We start from the raw sequence: 23,157 nt of genomic DNA, 5'->3' as shown, positions 1-23,157 counted from the left end.
TTCCTTCTCCACAATGCAACAACAATAAGAAATAATACAAGATAAGAATGCGAACTATGAGTAGCTTGCCAAGCAATTCTGAAAGTACTTGCATTTTTTTCATGCGTTCCATCGCAAACTGTCAAAAACATAAAGCTCCCGGCTACTATCCAATCAAAGCCACATTGACATTTTCTCACTCCTGGTTACCACTATTGGCTTAAAATGCCAACGTAACACAGTATCTGCCAATTAATTTCCAGCAATATTGCTCGTCTGTCTGTTTGGTGTGCGCATTTGTCTATCACCCTGTACGTAGCCAGTTAATGATGCTAATGATAACCGTCTTGTGGGTAGACAGAAAGACTTTCCCCAAAAACCTTCTCAAGTAAATGTGAATTGCTGAGCAGGCTGACCTGACAGAATATGATTATTTGTATCAATTGGTTGGCCATTGTTTTGCAAACTAAGTGCTGTATCAGAAGTCCTAACAGCAGAAACATTCTCTTGTTTAATACACAATTAAAGGTGTATTACACAACAACAACAACAGAAAATCACCTCAAAATTGGTCTTCTGATGCATTGACATTGACTCAGAACATACATTTTCATTATTTCTCTATGAATAAGTGTAATATTGAGAGTAAAACAATCTAAAACTAGGAAAATGTATGTCCTGAGTCAATGTCAATGCATCAGAAGACCAATTTTGAACTCTTGGAAAATAACTAAACAAATATGATTTTTTTGTGTAATTCACCTTAAATTGTGCATTAAACAAGAGAGGAATGTGTTGGTCTAGGAATGTTTCTGCTGTTAGGCCTACTGAAAAAAAAACTGAATTCCAGGAAATTACTAAATATAGTTTTATGGGGCCCCTTATAGTTGTTTATTAACCATTATTTTACCAGATATATTGACAGAAAACACATCTCTTGTACACCAAGGACCAGGGGGAGAATAGAAGAATGTGTCTATTTGAAAGCTATAAAAATGATGCTAGAAAAGGTTGGAGACCCCTGCAGTAGAGGGTGCATGTAAATGAAATATGAGCTTCAGGTTAGCCTCAAGACCCAAATCTGTTTGAATTTCAGCTAGTGCCGATAGTCATCTTCCTCTTTGAAATATTTAAACTGTATACTAAAAGCATTCTTCTTGAGCAATAAAAGAATATCTATGCAAGCAAAACAAAGACAAAAACTGCAAAATCAGGATATAAAAGGGCCATAACTAGCTACAAACTAGCGATATGTATATTATTATGTGGCCTTACCTTTCACTGGCTTGTCAAGCTGTCTTAAAGCTTCAGAATGCTCTTCTTTAGTATCCAGTGTTCTCACACACACTCCATCCAGGCTTTCCAGTGTGTCTGAAGACTGAAGGCCCAAGGACATGCCAATGACTACTTCCACAGAGGAGCTGTACTGCTCGTCATCCAGGCCTGTTCCATTGTCTAGCTCCAAGGGGGAAGTCAGCTCTGGATTCAGGGATGTACCACTGTCTGAGTGTGTAAGGGTGGTCAGGGTCGAGTCACTGGGTGTATGTGTATGTTCAGGTGGGGCTGGAGGGGCCGAGCTCTCTGGGATGGTCTCCTGATGTGTCAGCTCTGAGGATCTCTCTGGGGAAATAGAGGAGGAGGAGGATATGACCTCAGCACTCTGTCTGTCCACAACCCTTTCATCATGTAACAACGTGTGCGAGTGGGAGTCTGCACACTCTCTGCTGGCTTCTACACGTTCTTCCTGTGTCAGACTCAGGCCTGGTAGTCTGGCCTCCACTCCATTCTCACTCCCATGTGTGGTATTGGACAGATCACTGTTCTCCTCTCCCAGTCTGACATGAGGCTCATCCGCTCCCTTTGAGGGGTTCTTGACCATCACATCCTCCTCTAACGGACTTGCTGAGACAGTCAGACCCCTGTCTGAGGTGCTAAGGTTCTCAGTGGCCTCAGACACCATGACCCCTGACCTTCGTGCAGTGTCTTTGGGTCCGGTCTGATGCTTACTCTGGCTCTCTGCGGCAGCTTCCTGTACCTGGCCTCCCTCCAGCATGGAGTTGGAGTTGCATTGTTCTAGGCTTGCTACAGCAGCTGCTACTGCTACGGCCACCACTGCTACTGCTGTGGCTGCTATTTCCTCTCTACACGCCAGAGAGTCTGCCTCTTCTAGCGATGCCCACTGTACAGACACCTTCTTCCCAGGGGCCTCCTGTCCTGTGACTGTCCCCTCCTTAGACAGTTTGTCTGTGGAGCAGCCGACCGACTGGACGAGTTCCCCCTCCTCAGAAGAGGATGTGTGGACCGTGACATCACAGTGTTGTCGCCCCATGGTCTCTCCACTCTCTCTGTCCTCAGCTGTTCTGCTGGCTAAGTCAGTGGACGGCTGTTCCTCACATTCCTGCCCAGTCTCGTGGCCCTGGCTGTGGGCGCCATCCTGGTCCTGCCTTGGCTGTTGTGGGGTTGCCACTACCTCCACTGTATCCTCAATGTGCTGATCCAGGACCTGCTGCTCACTGGGTTCTTTTGCTGTAACGTAACCTGGTCCGTGTGAATGGCTGCTCTTGATCTCTCCCTCCACCATAATGGGGCTGTGCTTCATGCTGTTGGTGTCAGTCTCTCTACTTCTGCTGCTGGTTGTCTCAGTGCTACCGTTGGTCTGTTGGCTGGGGTTTCCTGCCTCTGTCTTTCTCTCGTCTGTACCGCCCCTCTCAGACTCCCGGGTCTGGTTGCTGTTATCGGCCCACTCGGGCTCCACAGAATAACTTGTCACTGCTGTAGTGATTTCCTGTCTTTGTTCGGAGTCCTGTTCCTCTACAGCTTGTGCCTCATGGCGGCTCACAGCTCCCGTCAAAGTCTGAAGAGTACATTCAGAAGTGGCCTCAGCATACTCCACCTCAACCTCACCGCTATGTCCGTCATGCTGTCCATTCTCCACAGGAGCCCCTGACTCCATCTCCTGGATGTTCTCAGGCTCGCCCTGCCTTTCCATAGTCCTCTGAACGCTTGTGTCCCCACAGCCACTACTGCTGCTGCCTGTAGTCCTTAGGGGCTGATGCTTAGCTTCCGTATGTTCCGTGTGTTCCTGAGACTGCGCGTGGCCCATGGCTCGTGAAGCCTTTGTCGGAGCAGCAACAGCCTTATCGCCCGTCTCAGTCTCAGTCTCTGCTCTCCTCTTCTCTTTCTCTTCCTGGTTCCTTTTACAGTGCCCTGCCTTGCTGCCCTGCGTGGCAGTGATTACGCCTGTCCTCTCTCTATCAGCTTCCTCCTGCTGGTCTCCACAGGATGGTGCGCTGAAAGCTGGAGTCTCGCCCTCTCTCCGCTGCTGGGCATGGCTGTGGGGGGGCTGGGACTCTGTGGCTGAGTGTGCTGATGTGTTGCTGATGCCACTGGATCCTGCTGTAGTGTTCAGCTCATCTGGTGACTGCTGCTGGAGCACATGATCTTCCTACAGTACAAACAGAAACACAGTGTGAATAACTGTCCCACAAATGACACAAATAATAAATCACACACTATTTATTATACATACACACACATATTAACTTCCTGTAAAGATTAGAAGTACAAAGAACTTTCAGAGCAAACAAACAGATAGCATACAGGTAACTCACAATAGGCCATGTTTTCTCTTTTGCCAGATGTTAATTAGCTAGCTAGTTCACACAAGATTTGGTTGTAGGATCTGAGAGTACATACTGTACTGTATGAGCCCTTTGCTCCATTAGGAGCTGCAAGGAATAACTCAATTAAGTCATGATTTAAAGCAACAACATGTGAGAGTTAAAAGCAGACAGAGATAAAAGTAGACAGTTTAAAGCAGAGTTATATAGCTCACCTTGTTGTCTCTGTGGCGCTGTATGAGTTTCTGTAGCTCCTCCACCTGTCCCTTTAGGCTGGGCAGAGGTTTCCCTAGCAACGTGTCCACCGTCAGGGTGTATGTGTTCAGTTTAGGGTGGTGCTGTAGCACTCGGCCTCCTGGGTAACACTGTCTCTCCTCCGTCTTTATCCGGGTCTCTGACAAGGTCTCAACCCTGCCCAACACAAACAGAGCACACCGTGTCAGAACGGAGGTAGCCCAATCACATAGCACTGATTCAGCATTCAGCACCACTGCCTACGCCCATAATATATCACCTAGTGTGAATGACAGGTTCATTCCGGGGGTAGGAAGGCACTGGAGACATGGTGTACTACCAAACCTTTCATCAATCGACCGCCAACCTCCAAACTGGTTCAGCTTCATTGTATTGCTACTTCTACCCGGTCAGCTTTCTGGTATTTAATTCATTGTTCTACGGTATCAGTGGAATTGAAAAAGAAAACACTACCTCTCCCTTTCTAATCTACTTCACGTGAAAACACTTCTACTGAGTAACAAAAATAAAGAAAAGAGACCAAACATGGCTGAGCTAAAATTAAGTTTCCTTCATGGTTCTAGACTAAATGTGTCTTGTAATGGGTAAACCCCGGCAGGGACGAAACGTCTATAGCAGTGTATTGTCCTGTTGAGCTGGCTCTGGGTCTGTCTCTGCCTGGGTAGAGTCATATTTTCTACTCTCTTACAATGAGTGTAACTGACCCCAACTGATTCAGGGGTGAAGATGTCACTGCTGGTACACTCCGATGAGAGACACAACAAAACAATCTGATGGAAATAGGGCTTTAGAAACAAAAGGAATGAGGGAGTATGTAAGTCCCCCTCTAGCCCCAGCCCCATGAAGCCCCTGGGACAGGAGTGCAGACCTAGGTTCAAATAGTATTTGAAATCATTTAAAATACTTCATCTGTGCTTGATTGAGCTTGCCTGGGTTATTGGACCAATGGAACAGTCCCAAAAACTGCAAACCCCGGCCATATGGTGCTCCAGGCAGGTTAGAGCAAACACTAAAAGATTTCAAATAGTATTTGAAGCCAGGTCTGCAGTAGTGATGCGATCTAGGGCTGTTCTCACCTGCCTCATGGCGCTCAGTGCCAATGCAGGGCAATAAAGGGCTGAATGGGTGTCCATGGCAACCCCCTGACATCACTCAGTGGGGACTGAAAGGCAAGACGCAGGGCGGAGGAAGAACAGAGGCACTTTGTGGGGCCTGAATGCACCCAGGAGGCAGCCTCAACTCTCTCCACATCCAGGGGAGATATCTTAACAACACATAGAACTGCACTATACATGTTAGAGCTTTTACTACTTTATTACTAGATTACTAGTATACAATTTAACCAACTTAATCCCAGTCAGCAGGTGGAATTAGCACATGTATGCTGTCTCCAGTGAGTTGGGATTCAGTCATGACACCTAACTGTTTTCTTGTGCCAAATAACAGCAGGACCTCTGCTTCTCCCTGACCTGAACTAATCCTGTCTCAGAGCATTTAACACCAGCAGCCAGGTGACTCAATCTCTCTACTCCCAGCTTAACTCAGGACTACTTCAAAAACATAACAGCCTCCCTTAACAATATCCGACAGATAGGCTTGGTGTCCAGGTGAAGGAGTACAGGTAGTGTAGGTAAGAAGAAAATGCTGGTCTGGTATGGAGAATAGCTACAGCTTGGTTCTCTTCTGTAACACACACACACCAACTCTCCGAGGAGCTCCCACCAGGCCCTTTTCCTTCCTATGGTTATAAGGTTTCACCGCCTTCACAAAACCAGGGCACGGCCGACAGACACCCAGGATCCGGTGACCCAGGGGACAGCCTGTGTGACGCAGACAGACCGAGAGACACCATTGACGTGGCCTGAGAGTGTCCCTGGGCCAACTCTTTACTGTTCCTGGTCAGCACAGGATATCTCTGTCAAGGACTGGGCGGCACCTCAATCTCCATGTTATAGAGAAAGCTGATGATCTCAGGTGATCTCTGTAATGGAATGTGCTCAGCTGGAGAGCAGATCACCACCGTGTCACGGAGACTGATGGAACAGGTAAACAAACTGGTTTGGTGAGGTGCCAGTGGAGGTTGTGTTCATTGTCTACCAATAGGACAGAACTACCCTTGCTAGATAAAATCTGACAAAGCTCTGACAGTTTGTATACAAGGACCCGAGAACATCTATTTCCCGCCACTTGTACATGTAGTGCCTGGTGTTTTTGTACAGCTGAGATGTGTCACAGAGCACATGAAAACAGTCCCATATAGCTATCACAGCCAGTGAGAACGCTGTGCAGTCTATGAGCTGTCATCTAGTATGTACACATATCCTCCTAATTCGAGGTACATTTTGTGATTTTATCCCACGACAAAAGACCCATACCAGTCTGACTTTATGTATTTTAACAAAGTGCATATAAATAAAGTTGGATTCTGTGGGGATTTCTCTGCTGACTTCAGCGGTTTACAGCAGCAGTCCGGAGTTTGTCCTTGGTCTGTCTGCTTATCTGTGTGTACCGCCAACACTCCAAACACATTTCAATATCCACAACAAGCCCCTCCTAACCATAGAGCTGCTCCCATTCCCATGGTTACATAAAGACCTCTCGTTGATTTGGATTCCAAATCCTAGTTTGCTAGCTAATGTCTTGAAGAATATAGGAGTGCAAGAGTATGTGTTCAAAAAAGAGGAAGAGGTACTAGGTAAAGATGTGACGATGTTGAGAGCCAAAAAATGCTGTGGAGACGGCTGTGCCTTTCATTCACAGATAACACTCTGAAAACGGCAGAATATATTATGATGACACTGTTAGTTCAGCAAGTTCTGATTTTCATCATACAGTCCATCCCAGGGTTAGTAGAAACGATTGGCTAGCCAGCCTACTCCCATAGAAACATAATAATAATGTATCTGAAGGTTATTACTAGTGTAATAAAGGATATTAAAAGGTTATTCATGTTTAGATCCTGTGTGTAGTATACAGTATGTGATCCAGTTCCAAGTACTTACTCAGTGAAGAGCTGCTGTAGCTGGTCGTGGCCCCTCTTCTCTGCCACACTGACTGGTGTAGAGCCCTGCTTGTTGGGCAGTCTGAGAGCCTCTCTGCCTCCTGGCTGCTCGAGCAGGAACAGGGCCACCCTCCGCAGACCGCGCCGAGCCGCAAAGTGCAAGAGGGTCTCGTGTGGACCGGGCTCAGCTGAACGGGACACACAGGGAGGGAGAGTTACACTGGGCTCAGAGACAGTCAACAGTTACAGCCTTCTAACTAGAACACGACACACATTCAACAATGTCCTGCCAGTAAGCATCCAACAACACTCCAGGTTCTGCTTAATATCCAACCTGTTTTCTCTACTACTGTGTGACCAATAATCTGTTTTGCAGTACAGTATGTTCATATGTAAATCCCTCAGTGCGTTTGCAGGCGGACACGGTCGTCCCTCTCTCCACTCTCCCTAACCCCTCCCACCTTTGCTATCAGCCTTAACTGATAGCCCTGTCAGAGTCCCGCCCCTAACCTGTGTGACACACTGTCCTTCCTGAGTCATATGTCTAATAACCCCGCCCCTTCCTACCCTCTCACTCCTACTGGTCAGACTGCTGATTCTCTGCTTCAATACACACTGAGTCACCAGGAAGGCCTGACTGTGTGTCTAACTAAAAACACCGCTACAGTCCAATTCAGTGTGAGGAAGTGATTATGTCTTATGGAGACCTTCTCCCTACCGATCACAATGATGTAGTAGGAGATAATCTGGCCTTGTCCATGGGGCCTGGCGATCGCCATTAACATCCCAACAGTATGAGGACACACAGTGGGAGGATTCAGAGGCTGGGAAAGAGCCTGCCACAAAACGGAGTCCTACTAGAACCGTAACCTGGTATTGAGGAGATAAGGATTAGGTCCTAGCAGGGGTGAGGATTTAACACAGTTTACACCAGGTCTAACAACAGGGGCCTCATTTATCAAATCATATGTAGGCACAAATCTGCGCATAGGATCATGTACACGCAAAGTGTGAGATTTATCAGTATAAACATTTGGTTGAGTGTGTGTGAATTTACACACAGCCATGACCATGCGTACACACACGTGCCAAGTGGTGGAATGAGGGAACTGCTTGTCAAGCATAGAATGAGGAAAATATATATGTTGACATTTTTTGTTTATTATGATAGTGGGCCTAATAATGATGATAGTGGGCCTAATAATGATGATAGTGGGCCTAATGATGATGATAGTGGGCCTAATAATAATGATAGTGGGCCTAATAATGATGATAGTGGGCCTAATAATGATGATAGTGGGCCTAATAATGATGATAGTGGGCCTAATAATAATGATAGTGGGCCTAATAATGATGATAGTGGGCCTAATAATGATGATATTGGGCCTAATAATGATGATAGTGGGCCTAATAATGATGATAGTGGGCCTAATTATGATAGTGAGCCTTTTATCGATTGAATTGTATTTCCATTGTGAATTCATGCAATATATCTTGACAGGCTATATATATCATTTGACCATATCAGTGCATTTGTTACAATAATAATCAATATAAAGTACAGTCATTTTGCTAAATTAGAGGCACGTGTGAAATTGAAACCACTGTTGAAATACTATAAAACTGTGAGACAATGAGAAATGGCTGATCTTGTTGGAAGATTTGGCACACGCTGCACTTCGCAGAGAGTGCGTTTTTAGAGACAGGTGGGACTTTTTTTCAGAAAGTACAGATTGGTTCATCAGATATCGTTTCCCAAAACCAATCTCATAGGATCTTTGTGAGGATGTAAGACCTACTTTAGAAAGGCAAACATTCCATTCCGGTGCACATCAAAGTGCTATCTACCCTCTGGTTTTTGGCAACGGACACGTTTCTGCGGGAGATTGCAGATCGGCATCTCACATCCCTCTATGAGCCAATGTTTTGGATGCAATCATCAGCAAAACAAGCTGTAACATAACATTTCCATACACCATCGCACAACAGGTTGAAGTCAAGAGGGGTTTCTTTGCCATCAATGGGTTCCCAAATATGAACTGAGCAATAGACAGCACCCACATCACCATAAAAGCACCATCACAAAATGAGTTCAACTATGTGAACAGAAAAGGTTTCCACTCTTAATGTGCAGGTGATAGGTTATGTGATGTGCAAAAAACACTGCTAAATGTGGTGGCCTACAGGAGGGAGCTGTTGAGGATGGATGGCTTATTAATGAGTGTTGTCTACTCATTTCAACTCTATTTTCCATTGCTAAGGCAATTTGAATTGTCCTAATGGGGGACCAGTACGGGATACATTTTTTTTATGAAATGTATGCATTCACTACTGTAAGTCGCTCTGGATAAGAGTGTCTGCTAAATGACTAAAATGTAAAATGTAAATGTCCTCGCTTTGTAGTTATGTTTGAATTTTTACTGGTCAAACTACAACCGAGCAAGCCAAATAAAACCTTTTGGTTGTACTCAGTGTTGTGTTCTAAGCTTTTTTTGGTTGCGCCGTTGTAGGCTATTTCATGGTACGGCGTTCTATATTCCCCACTGGCTTTAAAGGGCTGATTTTTACCATAGATGGTAGTCACTGTTCACCCATGACTGCATGGCCAAACATGACTCCAAAACTATTATTAAGTTTGCTGACGACACAACAGTGGTAGGCCTGATCACCGACAATGATGAGACAGCCTATAGTGAGGAGGTCAGAGACCTGGCAGTGTGGTGCCAGGACAACAACCTCTCCCTCAATGTGAGCAAGACAAAGGAGCTGATCATGGACTACAGGAAAAGGCAGGCCGAACAGGCCCCCACTAACGGGGCTGTAGTGGAGCGTGTCGAGAGTTTCAAGTTCCTTGGTGTCCACATCATCAACAAATTATCATGGTCCAAACACACCAAGACAGTTGTGAAGAGGGCACGACCACACCTTTTCCCCCTCAGGAGACTAAAAGGATTGGCATGGGTCCCCAGATCCTCAAGAAGTTCTACAGCTGCACCATCGAGAGCATCCTGACGGGTTGCATCATAGCCTGGTATGGCAACTGCTCGGCATCTGACTGTAAGGTGCTACAGAAGTGCGAATGGCCCAGTACATCACTGGCTCAAAGCTCTACACCCAAGCCAAAAGGCTGCTGAACAATGAATCAAATGGCCACCCGGACTATTTACATTGATACCCCCCATTTGTTTTTACACTGCTGCTACTCGCTGTTTATTATCTATGCAGAGTCACTTCACCCCTACCTACATGTGCAAATTACCTCGACTGACCTGTACCTTCGCACACTGACTCGGTACCGGTACCCCCTGTACATAGCCTCGTTATTGTTATTTTATTGTGTTAATTTTTTATTTATTTTAACTTTTGTTTATTTGGTAAATCTCTTCTTAACTCTTTTTTGAACTGCACTGGTGGTTAAGGGCTTGTAAGTAAGCATTTCACGGTAAGGTCTACACCTGTTGTATTCGGCGCACGTGACAAATAAAATTAGATTTGAACCAAATAGCCACGGTTGTGCACGAGCACTGAGAAGAATTGGTATTTATCAACAGTTATCTCCTACCACTGTGCGTATGACCCTCATAGGATTGTTTGATAAATCACACTTTTTCTATGGGTACAAACATTCTAAATTCTGTTCGTAAGTAGTATTTTAGAATAGTTTCTACACAATATTGATAAATGAGGCCCCAGGAGTCTTGAAGCAGAGATTTAATCACCCCTGCAGAGAAGAGGTTGTTTTTATGTTTTGGTCTCATTTTCCTGTAAGAAGATGTCAGAGAAAAAGGGAAGTAAAACAAGAAAAACAGTCACTGTATTTCATCACACTGACAGACACACAGGACAAAAAGAACAAAACAAATGTTCGGTAATCTGTAAGACCCAAACTTACCATAATGCATGCATAATAAACATTATAAACTCAATGGCCTACAGTGGCAGATGAGAACGCCAAGACTCATTGATGGGAAATTATCAACGTGAAAAATAAAATCAACCCCGCTCCACATCTCTACAGACTCAGTTCAGTGGATCAGATTTGTAGAAACACAGAGACAATATGAGCATGGGCCGTCATTTCCTCTCTGTCAGCCCCATTCTATGGTAGAACTCTCACTCCAACAACCACTTACAGGAGTAGGGAGTGACACTAACAAATCAGATTTTCCACCAGTGCTGGATTCTCATGGCTACTTTTCTCCCACAAACCCTCAGTCTAATAGACGCCGGGCGATGCGCTGGAATGCTAGCAGATCCTCTGTTGGCATTTAGAGCGCTGGCAGCCGATGTGACAAGGGATGAAATATGCCTTTAGGAGTTTTACTGCGTTTTTCATGATATTAATGCCCCTCTGTGCTTTATTTTACTCAGAATGAGTTTTGGGCTGTGGCCGGGGCGCTGTGGCCGGGTGGTGCCAGTAGAGCCACCTAACAAAGACAGCCTCTAGGCCGGGCGGTGCCATCAAGCCAGCTAACAGAGAGAGCCTCTGGGCCGGTTGGTGCCAGCAGAGCAAGCTAACAGGGAGAGCCTCTAGACCGGGCGGTGCCAGCAGAGCCAGCTAACAGGGACAGCCTCTAGACCGAGCGGTGCCAGCAGAGCCAGCTAACAGGGAGAGCCTCTAGATCGGGCGGTGCCAGCAGAGCCAGCTAACAGGGAGAGCCTCTAGACCGGGCGGTGCCAGCAGAGCCAGCTAACAGGGACAGCCTCTAGACCGAGCGGTGCCAGCAGAGCCAGCTAACAGGGAGAGACTCTAGATCGGGCGGTGCCAGCAGAGCCAGCTAACAGGGAGAGCCTCTAGACCGGCGGTGCCAGCAGAGCCAACTAACAGGGACAGCCTCTAGACCGAGCGGTGCCAGCAGAGCCAGCTAACAGGGAGAGCCTCTAGACCGAGCGGTGCCAGGAGAGCCATCTAACAGGGAGAGCCTCTAGACCGGGCGGTGCCAGCAGAGCCAGCTAACAGGGAGGGCCTCTGGGCCAGACGGTGGCAGTAGAGCCAGCTAACAGGGAGAGCCTCTGGGCCGGGCAGTGCCAGCAGAGCCAGCTAACAGAGAGAGCCTCTAGACCGGGGGGTGCCAGCAGAGCCAGCTAACAGGGAGAGCCTCTGGGCCGGGCAGTGCCAGCAGAGCCAGCTAACAGAGAGAGCCTCTAGACCGGGCGGTGCCAGCAGAGCCAGCTAACAGAGAGAGCCTCTAGACCGGGCAGTGCCAGCAGAGCCAGCTAACAGGGAGAGCCTCTAGACCGGGCGGTGCCAGTAGAGCCAGCTAACAGAGAGAGCCTCTAGACCAGGCGGTGCCAGCAGAGCCAGCTAACAGAGAGAGCCTCTGGGCCAGGCGGCCTGCTGCTAGCTCCAGTTTCAAGGCTCACTGTGCCTCACCAAGGTGCCCGGGACCAGCTTCAGGAAATGCCAGGGCTGGAGAAGGCATTAAACAGCTGGCCCACTCTACCGGCAGGTTGGGGAGAGGAATGAAATGTTCCTAACCTGACTGCAGCATTATCTATTCTAAAAGGACCATTCATCTTTCCCCCTTTTCTTTTTTCAAACATCAAAGAGTTTTGGAATCCAATATTATCAGGGAAGACCTCAGGTAACAGTGGAACTGGAGGAGATGCAAAGCACAGGGGATATAAGCAGGCTCACATGTCCCACCAAATAAAGGACAGCATGCTTTCATCTGGGTGCACGTGAGACCCAGAACCAACTGAAGCATATAAACCGGCCAATCTGACAGGTGTTTCTAGCTCGCCATACATTGTTGGCTTGTTCTGTACATTGTTACTAGTTAGAGGTCCCTGCCAAATCCCTGTGCTCTTACATGTTGAAGCCCCGAGAAAAAAGGATCACAGTCATTCAGATACTATAAACCGATCCCAATACGTTTAATAGGGATATATCTATCACTGAGTGGACAAGACAAAGCAGTCCTTTGAGAGGCTGATAGGAGGGGCTCTCAGTCTTCTAACTCTGTGAGTTTTTGTGTTCCTCTTATCTATTCCTGACAGAGGCACTGGTTTACAACCCAGACAGAACATCTGCTCACCACATCAGCAGTCAGTGGCACAGCTCTGACCGAATGCAGGAATTGGAACTAACATTAGAGGACTAAACACATTCTGTTAGTATTACAATCTGTCATCAGTCAAAGCTAAATACAAAGACGGTAGACTAGACGAAGACATGTATACACAGCATACCGATTTTTGTGCTTTGGAATTCAGACCATGGTTGTTCCCAATCCAGGGGGCAGCTGCCTGCTGCCTACCTGCTTCCAAAGGAACCTATCTGTCTTGTTTTGTACGCTTTGTACAAAATAATAAAACATAGAACTACAGGATGTTTCTTAACATAACTCTTTATTAACTAGCTACAACTACATGTTCGCCTATCTCCAACCACGATCAACTGGCCATGACCTAACCGTCTGGGTGGTCTTAACCAATCACCGCACAGTAGGATACAGCGGTAAAATGCATCCAATTATAATTCGGTATGTATTCACATATGAATATTACATCCCCCTTCTTTTAAAACAAAATACAAATGTTTTACATATTCTAAGCTTTTCTTTTGAATACATGCTCTGTAGTTTGAACTCAAGGTAAGTAACCATTTATATTGCATAATACACCAACTGAATCAACATAGACTCTGAAACAATGATCCAACATACTGTTACTTTTGAAACAAGGGATTCTCAGCAACTCAGCTTTCCCTGTAGAAATGACATCTTAACATTTCAAACAAATACAATAGCAAAGAATTTCAAGTTAACTTTCAATAACAAGTTTACAGTCTGGAACTCTTTTAGGGCAGCGATCCGCCTACACCCTTTGACATTTCACAGGTCGAGGACAGCTCTGGGCTTGACCTCTCTTCCTGACCTTGTGCGATATGATGTTGAGCATGCTTCTGTGTCAGTCAACAGCTCTTGTGGTGTTGCAGGTAAGTGTGGTGTATGTTGTGCTGTGTGTGTGTTGAGTCCATCACGTTCTCTTTCAGGGGAACAGTTCATCTCATCAGTGTGTTGTTCTTTTGTGTTCAGTAAGTGACGACGATTGCGGCGGTACACTGCTCCTTCTGCTGTGCGGACGTGATATGAACGTTCAGTGTCAGCTGGCTGGATGACGACTGCTGGTTTCAAGAGGCCATGCTCCTGGATTCTAACTGACTCTCCGTCGATCAGTGGTGGCAGTGGTCTAGCTGACCTGTCGTAGTATCGCTTTTGTTGTTGTTGTCTCTGTGCACGTTTTTCATGCATTTCCTTGTAGCTGACGACCTCAGGTTGCAGCTGCTGGTTGGTGCTGGGAAGGGTTGAGCGAAGTCCGCGGCTCATCAACAGCTGGGCTGGTGATTTGAAGTTGTCAACTGGAGTGTTGCGGTATTCAAGGAGACTGAGGTAGGGGTCTCTCTTGTCTGCTTTTGCTTTGTCCATGATTGATTTAGCAATCTGCACAGATTTTTCAGCAAGGCCATTACTTTGAGGGTAATGTGGGCTTGTGGTGACATGTGTGAACTCCCATGCTTTTGTGAAGGATTCAAACTCATTTGATTTGTAACAGGGCCCATTGTCAGATATTAAAGTCTCTACAATGCCATGCCTGGCAAAGGCTGCTTTCAGCTTGTGTATCACAGCTGCAGATAAGGTGCTGTGAAGCTTGTCGAGTTCGAAGTATCTGCTGTAGTAGTCCACTGTTACGATGTAGTCCTCGTTGTTCCAGGTGAACAGATCGGTTGCCACGACCTGCCAGGGTCGGTCTGGGATACAGTGAGGTAACATTGGCTCTTTGGTATTTGAGGGGCGTCTTTCAAGACAGATGGTGCATCTACCAACAATGTCCTCTATTTGTTTGCACATTCCAGGCCAAAACAAAATGTCCCGTGCTCTCTGTTTGCACTTTTCCATGCCCATGTGTCCAGCATGGATCTTTGTCAAAATCTCTTCTCTGAGACTGGTAGAATAATGATTTTCTCTCTTTTGAAAATGATTCCGTTGATCTGTGATAGTTCATCACAATGGTTCCAGAATTCTGAGACGCTCTGAGGGCATTTTCTCCTCTCCTCAGGCCATCCATCCTGTATGACTTTCCTCAGCTGTGTGAGTTGTGAGTCCTTGTCTGTTTCTGCTTGGATCTCCTTCAGTTTTGTGTCACTAACTGGTAAGTTGCTGTACACAGTGTGCACTTGCATGTCCATGCCCTCACTGAGGCTGCTGTCCTTGTAGGTAAGAAACTTCCTGGAGAGTGTGTCTGCGACAGGGATGTCTTTGCCTGGACGGTAAGTGATTGTGAAGTCGTATTTTTGTAGTTGAAGGATCATTCTCTGTAACCTTGGCGGGGCTGCAGCTAGTGGTTTCCTCATGATTGACTCAAGGGGCTTGTGGTCGGATTCCACAATGACTTGTCGTCCATATACGTACTGATGGAAACGTTTACATCCGAACAGAATGGCATAGAGCTCCTTTTCGATTTGAGCGTAGTTGATTTCACAGTCTGTGAGAGATTTGGAAGCATAGCCGATGGGCTTTCCTTCTTGCAGTAGCACTGCACCTAGTCCATACTTCGATGCGTCCACTTGGAGTCTGAGCTCTTTGTTGGGGTCGTAGTAGGCAAGGATTGGTCCTGGTTCTCTCGTGATCAAGTCTTTCACATTCTGGAAAGCAATGTCGTGTTGCTTGTCCCAAAGAAACTCACTGGACTGCTTTAGCAGTTGACACAGGGGTGCATTAGCATTGGAGAGGCTGGGTGCGTACTTGGCTAAGTAGTTGACCATGCCAAGCACTGTTTCCAGCTCTGCACGGTTCTTTGGTGGCTCCATTTCTTTTATGGCTGAGATCTTCTGTGGATCCGGCTTGATTCCAGTCGCTGTGAGAAGATGTCCGAAGTAGCTGACCTTTGTAGCGCTGACTGTGCTCTTCTCGGGGTTGAGCCGGACTCCTCTCTCGCGGGATCTTTGCAGCATCGTGCGGAGGTTTCGGTCGTGCTCCTCTTTGGTTTGACCATAGACAAGGATGTCATCCACAATTGCCACAACTCCGTCGAGGCCTTCGTACACTTCGTCGATCTTTCGCTGAAACTCGTCTTGGGCTGAGATAATCCCAAAATGCAGGCGACGGAACCTGTAGCGTCCAAACGGTGTGTTGAATGTTGTGAGCTTAGATGACTCTTCTGTGAGCTTGATAGCCCAGTAGCCTGATCTAGCGTCCATGACACTGAAGTAGTGTGCTCCCGCTAGCTTGTGTGTGATACCATCTAGCGTCGGTAAAGGGTAATGGGGCCGTTTGATAGCCTTGTTCAAGTCTCTTGGGTCGAGGCATACTCGGAGCTTGCCTGTGCATGGTTTCTCCACCACCACTAACGCGTTTACCCAGTCAGTCGGTTCTGTAACCTTGGTGACTATGTCAGATTGTTCCATGCTCTCCAACTCTTTCTTCAGACGGGCACGGAGAGCAAGGGGAATCTTTCTCGGTGGGTAGACCACAGGGGTTGCGTCTGGGTCAAGGTGAATGGTACATTCTCCTGGGAATAATCCTATTCCTGTAAAGACATCAGCAAACTCCTCCAGTACATTTTCTGTCTCTACTGGTGCTGTTACTGATAAAACTAGCTTGATGAGGTCCATGTCTAAACATGCTTTAAGACCTAGCACTGCAGGTGCTCTAGTGTCAACAACGTAAAAGTCCAACATCATGTCACTTTCCTTGTATTTGCATTTGAAAGTGCATGTGCCTTTTACTGGGAGTTGTTCACCACCATAACCAGTCAGTCTGCACATGGTGGGTTGTAGCTCGCACTCAATGTCAAGCTGCGGTACTTATTCAGAAGAATAATGTTTACTTGTGCACCAGTGTCTAGTTTGAACTTTAGCTTTGTGCCTTGTGTTCCTATTTCAATGTCAGCAAAGGCTTGCTCTGTCTCTGATATGTGACTTTTCTGTGTCAATGAATCAATAAACAGTTCATCATCATTTGACTCTTTGATTGACATTTCATCTTCACTCACTGTGTGTACTGTTTTTCCACGGTAAGCTCTGCACACTTTTGCAAAGTGATTCCATTTACCACATTTAGTACACTGTTTGCCTTTAGCTGCGCAATATCCTTGTTCGCCATGCACTTTGTATCCACAATATCCACATGTTTGTTTTGGGGCGTTTTGAGTCTGTGTCGCTCTGTTTTGGAGTTATGTCTCTCTCCGTTCTAAAATGCGCTCTCTGGGCACCGGAGGTGTGCTTTGATGTCTGCCTGACTGTGTGCACTGCTTGTTCACGTGATGCGCTCGTGCTGTGGCGCGAAATGGTTTTCATCTGAGCCTGTGCTAGCTCGTGAGATCTGGCTATGTCGATAGCTTTGTCTAGCATTAGCTCAGACCCAACATTCAAAAGTTTCTCTCTCACTCGCGGTGAGTGTATTCCAAATACAATACGGTCCCTGACCATCTCATCCTTGTTTGCATAATCACAGTCTTTCACAAGCAGACGCAGCTCAGTCACAAACGGTTCAAAAGACTCGCTAGCTCCCTGTACTTTCTCATGGAATTTGTACCTAGCGAAAATTGTATTAGTCTTCGGCACAACATATGCTTCAAAACGATCGTAGTATGTTTTCAGTACCTTTGATTCAGCCTCGGTAAGTGTCCATGTGTTGTAAATATCTCTCCCTTTTTCACTGATCCAGAGGAGCAGGTAGCTACACTTTTCCTCTTCTCCTCTTGCCTTCAGAGGACCCGTGAACATTAGCTCCACATGCTGTTTGTACTTACGCCATGCATCGGGTAAGTTTGTAGACTCCCAGTCCATTCGAGGTGAAGGAACTCCAGAAAAATCCATCTTTTAAGACCATTTACTCTGACACCATGTCTTGTTTTGTACGCTTTGTACAAAATAATAAAACGTAGAACTACAGGATGTTTCTTAACATAACTCTTTATTAACTAGCTACAACTACATGTTCGCCTATCTCCAACCACGATCAACTGGCCATGACCTAACCGTCTGGGTGGTCTTAACCAATCACCGCACAGTAGGATTCACATATGAATATTACACTATCTTAGTAGGTAGCACATTCCAGTAGGTAACTGCCATTTGGGACAAGTTCAAAGGCAGCATCACGTGATAACGCATTCACATTCCACTGAGCGCGAGACGTTTGTTTACATTGTAGCCACTGTAGCAGCGTGAGCTAGCAATTCAGTGAACAACTATCCCAAAATTGAAATATCTGACATGAATAACAAGTAAACAAGTAACAGAGTTGATCTCCTCAGTATCTGTTAATTAATTAAGTTGACACCGACCAGAATAATTATCCTACGTTATAGGGTCCTCCTCTCGCATATTGCTTGGTGTGCTGCGCCATCGTTGTGGACATGACAGGTAAGCTTGCATGCATGATAGAGGCTACGATTATTTTGAGATGGCTAAATAAGCTGAGTGTTACTGAGTGTTTAGGAATTATTAATAACCATAATAGTGGTGTTTCAGTGTGAAGCTAATATTGCCTTAGAGCTTCTATTGTTTTTTCTAATGAGTAGGCTTGCATTGTGATTAATTCATACTATCAAACCATCACGTCCATGTATATTATTAAATGACACGGATGTTCAAGATAACATGGTGTTTTATTAGTTGATAACTAATATTGAAAGGTGATATGATGCAATCTAACTAGATTAGAAGGCTACTTCAACTTAATGTCAGCTAAAAAAAAACAAGGTGTTATGGGTTAGCCTCCCCGGCAAAGGATACATGGGATGCTACCTTCAAAATAGGCGAATGAAGAGTTCTGATTAGAGGGAGTACAACTACGACCAGAAGGACTTTTTTTATAGCAGGTTAGGAGAATTTACGCAGCAGGTTATGATAATTAAAGTGGCAGGTTAGAAAAAGGTTCAGAGAGATAAAATGCTCTCCTAACCTGCTACAAAAGTCACTTCCGGTCATAGCTGTACTCCCTGTAGTCACAACCCGAATGAAGGCACCTTAGAAGGCAGCACTTTAAGGCACCTTGGGATTGGGAGGCAGCATCCTCGTCAATTGGGACACAGCCCATATGTGCCAATGTCAACAAAAGTCTAAGGGGACGAGAAGCACAAAGGACTGAAAAGTCCTTCAAATGGCTTTCTGTAGTATTGCTGTAAATATCAAATCAGCTTGTAGTTTACATTCTTAACTATAGATATGTGTATGATGGATTATAATTGCTAAGCACTGACAAATGTTAGAAAACAGAAATGTCTTGTTCAATCTGTCTTCTCCAGTTTGGTGTTCCAAATTACCCAGCAGGAGCCTATAGTTTTCATGATGACCTATGGGTCCTATACTATTACAGTATATTGCAATAGGGCCATACATTCAAGTGGCTGAAAGGGCTGCCTGTCTGTCTGATCTGCCTCAAGTTTTTTCATGACTTTTCCTGCACACCTATTTTATCCTAAAATACCAGGTTTTTCCTCCTTTACCACAGTCTCTTATTCCTGGTGCAGAGAGAGAGGAGCAGAGAGAGAGAGGAGCAGAGAGAGAGGGGAGCAGAGAGAGAGGAGAGAGAGGAGAGAGAGGAGAGAGGAGCAAAGAGAGAGGGGAGCAGAGAAAGAGGAAAGCAGAGAGAGGGGAGCAGAGGGAGAGGAGAGAGGAGCAGAGAGAGAAGAGGGGAGAGGAGAGAGGAGTAGGGAGAGAAGACAGGAGAAGGGAATGCAGAGTGAGAAGAGAGAGAGGAGAGAGGAGAGAGGAGCAGAGAGAGAGGTGAAAGCACACTAACACTATACTGACAAGAACAGGCTTACTGGCTCCAAATGAAACAAGTACCAGTCAGCTCTGACCAGAGCCGACATTTATCCCAAATTTCCCCTTTTGTGCTCCAGAATATGTCCCAGGCTCTGGTTAATAGGCCATATAAACACTGTGTGTTACTGCCTACTTCTTAATTGGGTGGGAATGTTTGTTTTTAGCATATCTGACATTGCATTCCTGATTTATGATGATGACCCAATAGGAGCAGAAAACAGAAACACAGAGGAAATAAAGTGGGTGAAAATGCAGTCGGAAAGCCGAGCCATGAACTTCAGGAGTGCAGAACTGGTGCTATCCCAGGGGACACTGCTCTCTCAGCTAAAGCCCTTCCTGTCCTTTCTAGGGTAGACCTCTCTAGTCAGACTCGCTCCTCTGTCAGGACCCTCTGTGTGCCAATTAACAGAATCACTGCAGTTTGACTGAAAGTAGTTACACATGTCAGAGCCCCTCCAAAAAAACACAAAATGAATAAAGTGACCTCTGATTGGCCGTTAGCTGGAGTGGATCTTTCTCCTAAAGCCATAGGTGGCTGGTGCGAACATTAATGCCCAGGCGGAGCTGGAGTATCATTAGTGAACCACCTGGTGGGTACGCTCCACTACTCACACAGCGGAGGAAACAACAAATGTTCCCTCAGTCTACTTAATTACCTCACTGAGGTGTGAACAGAACACAGCAACACATACTGTAGGAAATCTACAGGCACATTATAAGGGTATAAAGCATGATAATGTACAGACAGACCGTGCTGCAACACTAAACTGTGAGAAACATACAGAAGTAGACGCACAGAGACACACAAAGCAGAGACCCCATCCCTACTCACCAATGCTGTTGTCCAGGTCGGTACCTGGTGGTGTGCCTACGTTGGCGCCCAGGATGCTCCACCCCTGGGGCAGGGCCAGATGTCTGAGTGCCAGGGAGAGGCTCTCGTCCAGTCGCTCACACTCCTGCAGGGGGATCTGGCACTCATCCAGCAGCAGCGCCCCCTCCAGACCGTCGGCCCGCCCTGCAGCGCTCACCAGGAACTGGGCCATGTCGAAGGCCAGGTCCTGGACGAATTGGAAGCGCTCCTCGGCCACAGGGTCCACCGAGCCATCAGACCGCGCAGAGCACAGCGTGACCTGCACCGACTCACAGCAGTCATGGGCTGGGGAGGGAGGATGGAGGGTTAATATAACTTGCACACGTGCTTCAGACATGCCAAAAATACTTTACAGTGTGAGTTTACAGTGTGAGTTTACAGTATGTAGTAGCCCTACAGCTCAGACTCCTGAGAGAAGAACAGAGAAAACCATGTTCAAGCTCCACTGTCCTGATGCAATGCTGGCTTGTGTTCTGTGGCTTCTCTGGTTGCTAAGATGCACAAAGTCCAAACATTAAATACTATTTGTCAGTGAATAGTTTTAAAAACCACAGATAAATGAAAAGGAAGCCTTTAGCATTTAAGTTTCTCGTCAGCTAATATGGGTAGGAGTGACAGGGTAACTGCCACGTTGCTTGCCCAAATAACTTGGCTGCATGGGGTCAACAGGTTTCAAAGCAGACAAACATGAATCTAGCCTCCATCCCAGTGGACCATTAAACAGACCATTTTAAAACAGACCACAGGTAGAGATGTAACATTGAAGAGACCTGTGAACCAAAAGGTAAATATGCTATTCTCACAATCAGAGGAATGTTCATTATAGGTGTCACAAAGAGGGGAAATTACCATCAAAACCTATTAGCAACAACAGTGTTTAAAACATGGCCTAATGATGTAATATACTGAACTGTTCTTTACCATGTCCCTCCCTTCCTCTAAGAATGCATGGACTCCACAGCCAAAGGACATGTGAGAACTTAGTTAAGGAGACGTCATATTATGAAACAGGAGTGATGGGACAGGAGGCCCAAATACTCCTATTCATTGCTCTGCTGACGTCCATACACACACACAACACAAACACTGATAAATCAAAGCTGGGGCAGCCATCATACCAGCATCAATATGCCACTTCAGCCATGTTTTTACATGGACCCTGCATACTGCTCAGGGTGATAACTGAAGCCAGGTGAAAGACCAAAACACCAAAATATATTTTTGTTTTATCACCAAGTCTTCTTCTGGTAAGGCTGCCTAGACATAAACAGCCCTTTGATGAAAACATGGTTTATTGCCAACAACCAGACTGGGATAGATATAATTATTGAGCAATGTTCTCACATTATAACAATGTATTTCCATGACTGTGAAAAAAGCAAGATGGCATACATCTAGAAGAGAAGCAGTCATTTACAAATGCTCCTTTCCTTGTGGCAGCTGCCAAGAGGCTCGTCCCATTTCAGTGGAACCATAAAGCACAAATCATTAGCTGGAAATCCATGTACAATGTCTCTCTGTGCCTATGAAGAGCAGGGTGTGTGTGTATTACTCTCCTCTTGGGCATCGGAAATCCTCCATAGTCCACACAAAGATAGTAAAACAAGGACAATTATCCCTTGTGGGGACAAAGGCTATTTTAGGCTTAGGAATTAAGTTTAGGGTTAGGATAAGGGAAAATAGGTTTTGAATGGAAATCAATTTTAGGTCCCCACAAGGATAGTAAAACATATGCTGTGTGTGTGTATAGTAAAACAAGGATAGTAAAACAAGGAAAATAATCTCCCTCGTGAGGACATTTCCCACATCCACATGAGGACAAAGGCTATTTTAAGCTTAGGGGTTAGGTTTAGTGTTACAATTAGGGTTAGGTTTAGTGTTAAAATTAGGGTTAGGTTTAGTGTTACAATTAGGGTTAGGTTTAGTGTTACAATTAGGGTTAGGTTTAGTGTTACAATTAGGGTTAGGTTTAGGGCAGCGGAGGCTGCTGAGGTGAGGTCGGCTCATAATAATGGCTAAAAAGGAACAAATGGTAACCATGTGTTTGTTGTTGATACCTTTCCACCTATTCCACTCTAGCCATTACCAGGTGCCTGTCCTCCCCAATTAAGGTGCCACCAACCTCCTGTGGTTTAGGGTCAGGGAAAATAGAATTGAATGGAAATTAATTGTAGGTCCCCACGAGGATAGAACAACATAACGTGTGTGTAATCATAAAAGACTTGGTTAATCCAAACGGATCTGCCACACACACATCACCAGTACGACTGTCCAGCATCAGACCTAGCAACCAGTTTCACTATAGCAAGAGCCAGGAACTCCGGCAACGGCAGAGCTCTGTAAGGGAGACAGAAGTGTATCTGAGGGGGCTGACAGAGCATTCTGAAGCTCTTCACCACGTCCATTTGGAGGTCTTAATGCACCGGCCAAAAGCCTTTAAGTCAGGGGTGTCAAACAAATGTTGTCTCTGGGCCCGCATTCGATCTTCAACGAGGTCCAAAGGGCCGCACTTAAAATTGGTTATATTTCCTTTCTGTCAAAATGTTTCCTCTATTCATCGTTTTGGGGATTTTCTATGCTCCCTGACTGTCTTGTTTTCATTTGGGTGATTATTAGTGAGCTGGAGACAGTCAAGAAACTGTATGAATTTAGG

The 23,157-nt window shown here is 45.8% G+C and overlaps 1 protein-coding gene across 8 annotated transcripts in view; it reads right to left on the bottom strand.

The window, feature by feature from the left end:
* LOC115151834 (A-kinase anchor protein 13) overlaps positions 1-23,157 on the bottom strand; it is a 172,448-nt gene that overhangs the window by 65,804 nt on the left and 83,487 nt on the right. For all 8 annotated transcript variants that reach the window (XR_003867369.1, XM_029696105.1, XM_029696100.1 and 5 more), the window contains exons 4-7: positions 20,466-20,789; positions 6,857-7,043; positions 3,815-4,010; positions 1,255-3,424 (exon numbers count right to left, since the gene is read on the bottom strand). Coding sequence is in view for 7 of the 8 variants with exons in the window: in XM_029696105.1 (XP_029551965.1) it covers positions 1,255-3,424; positions 3,815-4,010; positions 6,857-7,043; positions 20,466-20,789 (2,877 nt within the window). In the remaining variant the exon portion in view is untranslated. The remainder of the gene's footprint in view (positions 1-1,254; positions 3,425-3,814; positions 4,011-6,856; positions 7,044-20,465; positions 20,790-23,157) is intronic.

Source organism: Salmo trutta, chromosome 17 (genome assembly GCF_901001165.1).
Source record: "Salmo trutta chromosome 17, fSalTru1.1, whole genome shotgun sequence".
Classification (NCBI taxonomy): domain Eukaryota; kingdom Metazoa; phylum Chordata; class Actinopteri; order Salmoniformes; family Salmonidae; genus Salmo; species Salmo trutta.
Note: the sequence above shows the minus strand (reverse complement) of the source record. Positions and strands in the feature narration are given on the sequence as shown.